Source organism: Erpetoichthys calabaricus, chromosome 6 (assembly GCF_900747795.2).
Source record: "Erpetoichthys calabaricus chromosome 6, fErpCal1.3, whole genome shotgun sequence".
In the NCBI taxonomy this organism is placed as follows: Eukaryota; Metazoa; Chordata; class Cladistia; order Polypteriformes; family Polypteridae; genus Erpetoichthys; species Erpetoichthys calabaricus.
The window spans coordinates 4,487,555-4,500,813 of record NC_041399.2 but is presented as its reverse complement, the minus strand read 5'-3'; the positions used below and the strand labels follow the sequence as shown (position 1 = coordinate 4,500,813).

The window sequence follows — 13,259 nt, the reverse complement described above, 5'->3', positions numbered from 1 at the left end:
ATGCTGCATGATATTTTTCCCCATTTCTAACTGCACTCATTTCACCAAGAAGTCCTCCTTCCTCTGCTTTTCCAATCATGCTAGAATCATGAAGGGGAGAAACACCCCACTCCTTCTCTTCAAGTGCTGATCAAGGAACTTCCTGAGTCCACAAATGTTGAGAAACACTGGTGTAAGATAAACACTATAATCCAGCGAGATAATGAAACTGTTACACACAAATATATACAGATTTCCCACATTTTAAATGATGGATCAATTATATTTTTTCCCATTAGTTTTAATTTAATTAGCACGGTTTTGCATAACACGACAATATCAATGGATTAATTAATCACGTTAATCAAGGGATACCTGTATATAAGAAAGAGGCATGGTGGGGGGATTAATATATATTAAATGCCTTTCTTGCTGGATCAGTTGTGTAAAATTGACTACACTCACAGCCACAGCACCTGACAAGCTAAGCTAAATGTGTCTTCCTTGAGTTTCACTGAATTTTGCCCCTTTCATTTCACTTCTGCCAAAGGCCTACATTTACATAAACTGGCATGCCCCATTTCTATGTGAGACTGCTGTCAGAGCTGTGGTGAAATTGGGTATGTGGTGCTTTAGAATATCCTACCTGCGTTAGTAATGACAAATATTAACAAATTTTTACAAAAGTGTTGACAACGTCACCAAATTTAATTTAAATCTGTCAAGGCATTTTTGAGATTTTGGGATGTTTAGATTTTCTATTATGGGAGGGTGGTTAATCCATAAATATTAATATATCGAATTGTCCTTTTTTTAGTGGATATCTACTAAACTAGATGTGCCATCCTGCCAAATATCAGTTCTTTGACTAAATGGGAAATAGCGAGCGATAACTGCAGTATAAAGATAGAGAGAGAGATAGTGAGTAACCACTAGGGGTGCAACTGAGCCCAAAACCACAGACATAGCAATACCCAAACACAATTCCAGGTTTATATAAATGATTTTTATTTGAAAAATACACCTTTTCATAAGTACACCAGCAAAAATAAACCTTTCTCAATCCTCCTCCGTCCTCCAAGAGAGCATTTTCTACTGCCTCCCAACTCTGAAGTGAGACAGTGGGCTTTCTTTTAAGTTCAACCCAGGAACTGCTTCCAGTCTCCTGTCCAGGTCACCCAGAGCATATCCTGGTCAAGCAGAAACCAGAGCAGTCCTCCCTTGGCAGTGGCCTTTGGCGGTATCCAATGACCCCAACAGAGCTGTGTTTCTGGACTCCAACTCCAATGCCACCTTGCAGGTGTCTTAATCTGGTTCATCCCTGAGAAACACTGCCACCTGTTGTGTGGGGGGATGAACTGCTCCCAGTAAGCCTGTTCACCCAGTCCATCCTTTAATCCATCCTTTGTCCTGGCCAGGATTCCTATTCTTCCTTCCTGGCACTTAGATGTGAAAGGCACTGATAGATAGATAGATAGATAGATAGATAGATAGATAGATAGATAGATAGATAGATAGATAGATAGATAGATAGATAGATAGATAGATAGATAGATAGATAGATAGATAGATAGATAGATAGATAGATAGATAGATAGATAGATAGATAGATGGATGTTACTACTGACAGGTTGTGGGGTTAGCTCAAAAGCTTTGTGGTTTAAACCCCAGTACTCTAGCCTAATTATCCATTGCTTCATCGAGACAAAAAAAAACCTGCTGTGCATAGTTTAGGAATTGGTGACACGTTTTGTTTTATTAAAATCTGTTTTTCAATATGCATATTCTTGTTAGTGTTGGTGTTGTGTTAGTCTACGAGTAATCCACAAAGAAGTACTTTGCATTCTATGTGGTTACAGTGCATCTTAATACCTATCTACAGAATAATCATGTGCTATTTTCTGTTGTTAGCCGAGGTAAATAAAATTATGGGCACTAGCGGAACATTATTTACTAAGTATCTGAGTGGGTAACAGCAATTTTAACTTTTCATTACACTCATTATGTGTCTGCACTTAGTATATTAAACTACAAATTTTGATTTTTAACGACTTTGAGACTGTACTCAGTGAAGACAGTTAAACAAAAAAAAAAATATTTTTCTTGATTTTATTTTTTCTCACAGATAATCAAGAGTATGTTCATGAATCTCATTCAAATATTACAGACCCAAAAATGAAATCCTACAATATCCCTATGCATTCAGGTATGTAAACCAATTGTAAACCAATTAGTGATATCGTAGTCGGCCCTAAAATGCATTTTGAAAATGCTGAATTTTTCCCCAGCATTTTTTTTTCATGAGATCGTGTCCTGTATACATCTTGTAAAGAGTAACAGTAATTAATTGAAAACTAGAGTGTGGGCCAAAATGAAATTTGGTTATCAATATATGTTCAATATACAGCATGTATGTCTAACATTTTCTACACTACTTCATCTTCTTCTGTCTATATAAATGATAACGTAACATAACTAGGACCTTCTGCATTGCACTTTATTTAGTGCATACAGTTTAGCTACAGTGATGCCAGGATGTCTGTGAACCCTTTACAATTGTCTCTATTTCTGCATAAATATGACCTAAATCATGATCAGCTTTTTATGTAAGTCTTAATACTAGGTAAGGAGAACCCAATTAAACAAATGACACAAAGATATGAGACTTGATAACACTAGAATCCCTGAAGCCTGAGAAAATATTCGTAATGCTGGGCCACCTTAATTTAACTCCTCATCACTGCACCGATCCGATCCCCCACCAAGGCAGCTGAAGTTGGACACAAAATTCTCACAGCTGAAGTCTGTTTATCTGGGAGTTAGGTGTCTGGAATTGTATAGGAAAATAATATATCATTATTTGAAATACATACATTTCACGTGTGTTCAGTGTCTACGACGAGTTGTTGAAATGTAGTGTGACAGAAAATGCAAAGCAAGAAATGTTGAACACATAACTAAAGCAATTTTTTTCATGTTCTAGTACTAATGACAAAATGTTGACATGAAGTGTATAATGTGTGAAGACTGCAGTCTCAATATCAAGTAAACACTTTCACAAAAGGTATAACAAAACAAGTGCACTTTTATGCAAGAATAAAACCGAAGAAAATAAAATTGTTCAATTTACATGTTGCTGTCAATGTGTGAAAATTAAAACCCAAATATCAATCAATACAAAATAAAGACATTTGCATGAATGTGTGTGTTTCACAGTAGAAACGCGGCTGTCTCATAGGTAGCAGCTACACTTGTGGGGGGGGGGTAAGAGCTGCTGCTTCGTAATCGAGATGTTGCTAGTTCAATCCCAGGTCCTCCCTGCATTTAGTGCTTTTAGTAGTGATCAGCTATTATTATTAGTAATAGTAATATTATATAATAAAAAACATACATTTGATTTGAGTCTCCAACATATCAATGAAACAAGTGTGCTTTTATTCAATAATAACATAGAATAAAAACAAAATAAAAAAATCACACATAAAAGCACACTTGTTTCATTATACCACATCTTTATTTCTTTATTTGAAAACTAACAGTGTCAGGTTGGGGGGAGTATGAATGTGACTGAGAGAATAAAAGGGGATAAATTAAAAAAAAAAAAAAAAAAACGCTAACTTTTACAAGTACCATAAATTTACACCGGCTGTTTCAGACTCAGATCAAATGTATGTTTTTATTACATAATAGTATTAATAATAGCAGCTTATTACTGAAATCGCTAAAGGCAGGGAAAACCCAGGATTGAACCTGCAACCTCTTGATTATGAATGAAGCAGCAATTTTTACCTTTTCACCAACCAACCAGGCATCTCTACCTGTACTTCCAATCAATTGACATTTGGACTTCAGTTTTTGATACATTGACAGCAACGTGTAAATTGAACAATTTATTTTTCTTCAGTTTTATTCTTAAATAAAAGTGCACTTGTTTTGTTATACCTTTTATGAAAGTGTTTATTTGATATTTGGACTTTAGTCTTCACACATTATACACTTCACGTCAACATTTTGTCGTTCTTACTATAACATGAAAAAAGTTTCTGTTTTAGTTATGTGTTCAACATTTGTTGCCTCGCATTTCCTGTCATCCTACATTTGAACAGATCATTGTAGACCCGGGAACACATATGAAATGTATGCATGTCAAATAACGATATATTATTTACCACCATATTCTAGTGTTAATTTATTTTTTGAGAAAAAAAAAGATCCCATGTTATATATTTATATTTGAAAAACCAAGCGAATCTTTGCTTTCAGCATCGGCTGTGAACCTCTTATGTAGCATTTCCAGTAATTGTTGTTCAGCCCTGCACATCAGCTTTGATGAATTTTCAGCCCTTTCCTCTTTGCAGAACTACTTCATCTCAGGGATGTTGGTGGGTTTCCTTGCATGAACTGCTTTCACAACATTTCTATAGGATTAAAGGCAGGACACTGACTCAGCCATTCCAAAACAGGGAATTTCTTATGCCTAAGCAGTTTTTTGGTAGAATAATGTGTGTGTGTTTAGGGTCATTTTCTTGCTGCATGACCCACTTTCTCTTGATATTCAGTTCATTGAAGGATTCCCTGACATTTTCCTGTGGAATTTGCTGGTAAAATGCAGAGTTCATAGTTCAATCAATTATAGCAAACCATCCTGATTCTAAAGCAAGACAGCAAGTCCAGATCATGATCCTGCCACTACCATTTCCACAGATGGGATAAAGATTCTTATGCTGGAATGCGGTTTTTGCTTTTCACCGGACGCAATGCTTCTGTTTCTTTTTCAGATTCAATTGTTCACAGAACATTCTTCCAGTAGCCTTCTGGCTTATCCATATGGTCTTTAAAAAAAACTTGAGATGGACAGGAATATTCTTGGAGAATAGTGGCTTTCTCCTTTCAACCCTGTCATGCATACCATTGTTGTTCAGTACTCTCCTGATGGTGAACTCATGAACAATAAGATTAGCCCAATGCAAGAGAGGCCTTTAGATCCTTAGGTCTTTAGTTTTTGCCTCCTGGAATATTACACGCCTTGCTCTTGGGTTGATCTTTGTTCATCGACCACTCCTGGGAAGGTTAACAATGATGTTGAATTTTCTCCACTTGTACACAGACTGTCTGACAGTGGACTGGTGGTGTCCAAACTCTTTAGAAATTGTTTTGACACCTTTTCCAGACTGGTGAACATCAGCAACATTTATCTGAGGTCTTTAGAAATGTCATTTGATTGAGGTATAACACACTTTCATAAAACTGTGTCAAAGACTAGAGTTTGACAGCGAAGACCCCGATGTATATTCTTTAGCTAGGACAGAGCCTCCCACACCCACACTTGAGTGTGATCTCGTTGATTGAAACACATGACTTTAATTTCTTCAAATGAACATATAATCCTAGAGGTCCACAAAATTTTCCACACACAATATGTAACATTAGATAATTTTCCTCAGTAAATAAATGAACAATTGTAATGTTCTAGTGTAATTTGTTTAAATGGGTTCTCTTTAGCACTTTGGGATTGCTAAAATATAAAGTGCAATATAAATAAAATTTATTATTATTATTATTATTTATCTAGTTTTAGGTCACATCTCTCTATTATAAAAAAAAATCTAGGAAGGAGACAAGAAGTGATTTTCTCAGAGAGATAGTTTCACGTCCCATGAGACGAGTCTTTGTGCCAAGAGATTTAACCATGCCCGGGGCCAGAAATAAAAGACAAACAGTAGATGTCAAAGTAGAATGTCGTAAAGAATTAAAAAATGTTGGCGTGGTACACATGCAGAGCAGGTTAGAGATAATGGAAGTACGAAAATTTGAATGTCTCAAAAAAAGGCTAGTAAAGATCGCATTAGTGCAAGCAAACAGAAATTATTACTTGGAGAAATAACGGAACAACGAAAAGAGATCGAATATATTGTTCAGATTTAAACTTTAAGTTGGAGACTTGTAGATCGTCTAATTCTTGTTGCCAATAGGAAAATAAAATTAGTGTTTTTTTCCAATGAAGAGGCGTATCCTTCGAGAATTAAAAGATTTGTTGTTTGGTGAAAGTGAAATCTCGTAGGAGAACATTTTCAAGCCCCGCAAGACGAGAGCTTTATGCAAAGAGATTTGGAGAAGTCCTGCCCACATAACCACGCACACGGTACATTCATTTCTCATTTGTGTGAATGCTATTGTCAGACACATTTCTTGTAGAGAGAAACGATATTCAGTCACGGGCAGTTATACGTTGCGTTGTTACAATGTAATTCCAAACACGGAATCAAAATTCCATGTGATATGGATGAAAAGGTAAAAGCGAAAAGAGATCGAATATACAGTAATCCCTCACTACTTCGCGGTTCACTTTTCGCGGATTCACGACTTCGCGATTTTTTAAATACAAGTGATTGCCCGCCTATCGCGGAAGTTATGTTCCAGACCCATCAGCAACAGGAGAAAATCCGCGATATAAAAAGACCATATAAATAAACATTTTTATAGTTTAAGCCTTCAAATACCCATCCGACATGCTTTAAACACATGTAAACTTATAAAACACACTTTGTTAACACATATGATATGTGAATGTCGGGCTAAGGATATGAGTAACATCTCACTATTATAAAACATTTTAACTTCACGCAAGACAAGACAGTGAGACCGGAAAACTGGTGATGTACAGGCTTTTAAATTATTGACAGGCAGAGCGACAAGCAGCACAAAGCCAGCACAAAGTCCACTTCTCCTTATCGTTCATTCAGCTCCCCACCCCCTTGACAATGCGAAGTGGCAGGAGCGTACTCCGCCTCCGGGGAGGGGGGTTTGAGCGAACGTGCGTTCAGCCCTCACACACCCACACTCCTCCTCATCCTTCCGAACGCGCAGAGCGACAAGCAGGCATTTTGGCAGAAGCAGCACAAAGTCCATTTCTGCTCAGCGTGAGTTCAGCTGCCCCCCTTCACAAAACGAGTGCAGACACATCGACGTCTGATCGCTGCGTGCAGTGTGCAGTGTTGGTCTGCAGTGTTTAAGAATGCAGAAAGTGTTTAAGAGCATAGGAAGTGTTTATAAGAGTGTGGGAAAGGTTAACAAGAGAGTGAGAAAGGTTTATAAGAGTGTGGGAAGGGTTTATAAAGCCTTAAAATATGTACAAATAATAAAATAAATATAGGTCGCTACTTCGCGGATTTTCACCTATCGCGGGGGTCTCTGGAACGTAACCCCCGCGATAGGTGAGGGATTACTGTATGGACATAGGTAATATGACAGAAGTATGTAAATATTGTTTGGCTTTAAACTTTAAGTCAGAGACTTTTAGATCGTCTTTTTTGTGTTGCCATCATGGAAAAGTGGAGTTTCTTCCCAATAAAGAGGCCTATCCACGAGAATTAAAAGTATTGTCGTTTGGTGAAAGTGAAATCCACATATGTGAGTGACAGAGATGCGTGTAGCGCAGGTGGGGGGGTTGTCAAGCGAAGCGAGCAGGGAGCAAAGCCCCCTAGTCTATATAGAAATACAGAAAATTCTAAAGTGTTCACAAACTTTCACCACTATTTGTGGTGCCCCTTCTCTGTTAAAGTTTATATTTTTATTTACATATCCGCTACTTTTGTCTGTCCGTAAAACTCATTCAGTCTCAGCATTCACTTGAAATGAGATTTTAGGTAAATGAAGAAGGGTATTAATTTAATAAAAATGAGCATGAATAATGATAGGTAGCACAAACAGTGGTTAAGAATGAATAATATTGTAAAATAATAAACACTACAGCCTCTTTTCACCTACCTAAATGCAGTTATAATAGTAAGAATAATAAAATAACATGATATTTGGTAGTGTTGTACTAAAAACCTATTTATTAGTACAATACTTACCAGTGCTCCTGCTGTCTCCCAGTCCTCCTTCCACAACCATTGTGGTTAGCTGAACCCCTGCCAGTATGCCTAACACAACTTCAAACTGTGAAGTTGGAACAAGTATAATGGCCAGACCAATGACCTATGACCTCTTTTAAGTTCGATGTGAGGAGTACCTTGAGGGCCACGTTCAGTCCCCTCTGTGACACTTCTCTACCATTCCTAGGCTTGTATAACACCATCCTCTTATGCGTGGAAGCTTATCATCCCATTTTTTAATAAAGAGGTAACTAACCTAGAAAGTTCCTGACTAACATATACAGGAACAGTGGACCAGCTGCTTACCATCATGAGGATCCTGGAGGGGCTGTCCAATAGATGTACATGTGTTTTATGGCCTTAGTGAAGGATTCTGTAGAGGGTGCTGGGTTCTGGGGCCCCTAATAAGGGCTGTTCCGGACCCTGTATAATCACAGTGAGAGCCGTGTCCACATACTCAGAAAGACATCAGCACCATTCCCATTTGATGTGGGACTCCACCAAGGCTGTGCTTTATCTCCTATCCTGTTTGTGGTTTTCATGAACAGAATAACTGGGGGTCCAGTTTGATGGCTTTAGAATTGCATCACTGCTTTTTGCAGATGATATGGTCCTGTTGTCTTTTTCAATCTGTGAGCTCCAGCAGACAGAGGGATGGTCTGTGACTGAATGTGAAGTGGCAGGGAAGGGGGCAGCAAGATCACTTATGTGGTCGCTATACTGATCCATAGTGATGACGAAGGAGCTGAGCCAGAAAGCAAAGCTCTTAATGTAGCTAAGCTCTTAATGTACCAGTCAATCTACATTCCTACCCTCACTTATGGTCGTGAGCTGTGGGTAATGACGAAACAATGAGATTATGGTTACAAACGGCCGATATGAACTTTCCCTGCAGGGTGGTAGGGCTCACCCTTAGAGATTGGGTGAGGAACACAGACATCCAAGAGAGGCTCAGAGTAGAGCTGCTGACATCAGTTGATGTGGTTCAAGCATCTGATATGAATACACCGCAGATGCCTCATTGTGGAAGTTTTAAAGGAATGACCAGCAGGACGGAGAACGCTGGGGGACCCAGAGCTTGCTAGGAGGATTATTTTTGCCTTATGGCCTGGGAATGTCTTCGAATACCACAGTATGAGTTGACAAGCGTGGGTGGGGAAAGAGGCGTATGGGCCTCCCTGCCTAGACTTTTGCCGTCGCGACCAAGCTTCAAATAAGTGGCGGAAAATGAAAGAATGAATAAATGAACATATACAGCTGCCATTTATTGACTTGGAGAACTAGGCACATTTTGTTGTGTTTGACCCACTGTCTTTCAGTTAATTTATCTTGACAGTGATTACTTCCTACAAACATTTAACTGTATACCAGTTTGGCATCCCTGCCAGGACATGTTCTTTTTCACAGTCTGTCCAGGAATCCACCTAACACAGTACAATGTGGGTCACCAACTATGGATAAACTTTACATGTTGTAATAGGAATTGCTTTCTAAAGAATATAGTGATTGTGTAAATTTCAAGTGTCTTTTTTTGAAGTAATGGAAACATAATCTGTTTGATTAAAAACTGGAGTCGGGCTGGTGCAGGTTTGACGTTTGATTAATGATATTGTATATGATTGTCAAGTAATGTACTGAATGTCATCCTTTTTGCTTTTTATACAGATGCTCTCAATATTAACCCTCTGTCAAATATCACAAATCGTTTACAAGACCCACCCATGTCTCTAATTGCCCCAAGTATAGAGGATAACATGCAGAACATTTACCAGAGTGCCAGACCTCATTCTGAGTTCAACATTTGCGTCAAGCAGGCAGTACCTGAGTCTGAATGTGAAGAGCAGCTGAGCAAAATGACACTGCAACCTTGCAGCACAGGTATGTTGTCCTAATTATTTGTGAATGTCGGCCACAAAGTAGGCACCTTGAGCACTGGCAATAAAGGTAGTGATGTGGAAAAAGCAGGCCAGTATGTTAGCTGCAAGATCACATACTTTATTAAGGCTAAGACATGTTCATAAAATGTTGCTTTGAATGTCATTTCACTTCAGGAGTTACATGTGGTTTTAGCTGGATTTATTAATAGCACTACTGTAACAGGCAGCACGGTGGCACACAGCTGGCTCTGCTGCCTCACAGTGTGGAGACCTGGGTTCGCTTCCCAGGTCCTCCCTGCATGGAGTTTGCATGTTCTCCCCGTGTCTGTGTGTGTGTGTGTGTGTGTGTGTGTGTGTGTGTGTGTGTGTGTGTGTGTGTGTGTTTTTCCTGCGGAGGGCTGGTGCCCTGCCCGGGATTTGTTCCTGCCTTTTTCCCTGTGTTGGCTAGGATTGGCTCCAGCAGACCCCCGTGACCCTATGTTAGGATATAGCAGGTTGGACAATGACTGACTGACTACTGTAACACTGACAGAACACAACACATCTGTAATTAATCAATTATTCATTAAATACTCACAGTCAGGCAGGTGTTAATGAAATTGATGGGAAAAACACAGCTGTATAGTAAATAGCAACAACCAAAAACTTAGGATATGTCAGAGCTTGAGAATATACTAGGGGTGATTAAAACCTTCCAAGACTGACTATACCTGTTTAATACCATGTGTGTGTCTCTTTCTCTCTCTCTCCATATATATATGTATGTATATATGTATGTATGTATGTGTATATATATATATATATATATATATATATATATATATATATATATATATATATATATATATATTATATATATATATATATATATATATATATATATATATGTGTATATATATATATATATATATATATATATATATATATATGTGTATATATATATATATATATATATATATATATATATATATATATATATATATATATGTATATATATGTATATATGTATGTATATATATATGTATATACAGGTGCTGGTCGTAAAATTAGAATATCATGACAAAGTTGATTTATTTCAGTAATTCCATTCAAAAAGTGAAACTTGTATATTAGATTCATTCATTACACACAGACTGATGTATTTCAAATGTTTATTTCTTTTAATGTTGATGATTATAACTGACAACTAATGAAAGTCCCAAATTCAGTATCTCGGAAAATTAGAATATCAGTTAAGACCAATGCAAAAAAAGGATTTTTAGAAATGTTGGCCAACTGAAAGGTATGAACATGAAACGTATGAGCATGTACAGCACTCAAAATTTAGTTGGGGCTCCTTTGGCCTGGATTACTGCAGCAATGCGGCGTGGCATGGAGTCTATCAGTCTGTGGTACTGCTCAGGTGTTATGAGAGCCCATGTTGCTCTGATAGTGGCCTTCAGCTCTTCTGAATTGTTGGGTCTGGCATATTGCATCTTCCTCTTCACAATACCCCATAGATTTTCTATGGGGTTAAGGTCAGACGAGTTTTCTGGCCAATCAAGAACAGGGATACCATGGTCCTTAAACCAGGTACTGGTAGCTTTGGCACTGTGTGCAGGTGCCAAGTCCTGTTGGAAAATGAAATCTGCATCTCCATAAAGTTTGTCAGCAGCAAGAAGCATGAAGTGCTCTAAAACTTCCTGGTAGACGGCTGCGTTGACCTTGGACCTCAGAAAACACAATGGACCAACACCAGCAGATGACATGGCACCCCAAACCATCACTGACTGTGGAAACTTTACACTGGACCTCACACAATGTGGATTCTGTGCCTCTCCTCTCTTCCTCCAGACTCTGGGACCTTGATTTCCAAAGGAAAGGCAAAATTTACTTTAATCAGAGAACATAACTTTGGACCACTCAGCAGCAGTCCAAAGGCGAGACGCTTCTGACGCTGTCTCTTGTTCAAGAGTGGCTTGACACAAGGAATGCGACAGCTGAAACCCATATCTTGCATATGTCTGTGCGTGGTGGTTCTTGAAGCACTGACTCCAGCTGCAGTCCACTCTTTGTGAATCTCCCCCACATTTTTGAATGGGTTTTGTTTCACAATCCTCTCCAGGGTGCGGTTATCCCTATTGCTTGTACACTTTTTTCTACCACATCTTGTCCTTCCCTTCGCCTCTCTATTAATGTGCTTGGACACAGAGCTCTGTGAACAGCCAGCCTCTTTAGCAATGACCTTTTGTGTCTCGCCCTCCTTGTGCAAGGTGTCAATGTTCGTCTTTTGGACAACTGTCAAGTCAGCAGTCTTCCCCAGGATTGTGTAGCCTACAGAACTCGACTGAGAGACCATTTAAAGGCTTCTGCAGGTGTTTTGAGTCAATTAGCTGATTAGAGTGTGGCACCAGGTGTCTTCAACATTGAACCTTTTCACAATATTGTAATTTTCCGAGATACTGAATTTGGGACTTTCATTAGTTGTCAGTTATAATCATCAACATTAAAAGAAATAAACATTTGAAATACATCAGTCTGTGTGTAATGAATGAATCTAATATACAAGTTTCACTTTTTGAATGGAATTACTGAAATAATTCAACTTTGTCATGATATTCTAATTTTATGACCAGCACCTGTATATATGTGTGTGTGTGTATATATGTATATATATATATATATATATATATATATATATATATATATATGTATATATATATGTAAATATACGTAAATATATATGTAAATATATATGTAAATATACGTAAATATATATATATATATATATATATATATATATATATATATATATATATATATATATATATATATATATATATATGTATATATATATATATATGTAAATATATATATATATGTATGTATATATATGTATATAAAGTATTTAGTCAGCCACCAATTGTTCAAGTTCTCCCACTTAAAAAGATGAGAGAGGCCTGTAATTTTCATCATAGGTACACCTCAACTATGAGAGACAAAATGAGAAAAAAAATCCAGAAAATCACATTGTCTGATTTTTAAAGAATTTATTTGCAAATTATGGTGGAAAATATGTATTTGGTCACCTACAAACAAGCAAGATTTCTGGCTCTCCCAGACCTGTAACTTCTTCTGTAAGAGGCTCCTCTGTCCTCCACTCGTTACCTGTATTAATGGCACCTGTTTGAACTCGTTATCAATATAAAAGACACCTGTCCACAACCTCAAACAGTCACACTCCAAACTCCACTATGGCCAAGACCAAAGAGCTGTCAAAGAACACCATAAACAAAATTGTAGACCTCCACCAGGCTGGGAAGACTGAATCTGCAATCGGTAAGCAGCTTGGTGTGAAGAAATCAACTGTGGGAGCAATTATTAGAAAACAGAAGACATACAAGACCACTGATAATCTCCCTCGATCTGGGGCTCCATGCAAGATCTCACTCCATGGGGTCAAAATGATCACAAGAACAGTGAGCAAAAATCCCAGAACTACACAGGGGGACCTATGAATGACCTGCAGAGAGCTGGGACCAAAGTA

At 37.9% G+C, this 13,259-nt stretch overlaps 1 protein-coding gene across 1 annotated transcript in view; it reads left to right on the top strand.

Moving 5' to 3' along the window:
• ripk2 (receptor-interacting serine-threonine kinase 2) overlaps positions 1-13,259 on the top strand; it is a 103,317-nt gene that overhangs the window by 84,009 nt on the left and 6,049 nt on the right. Inside the window, exons 10-11 of the mRNA XM_051929262.1 lie at positions 2,105-2,185; positions 9,522-9,734. Coding sequence (XP_051785222.1) covers positions 2,105-2,185; positions 9,522-9,734 — 294 coding nt within the window. The remainder of the gene's footprint in view (positions 1-2,104; positions 2,186-9,521; positions 9,735-13,259) is intronic.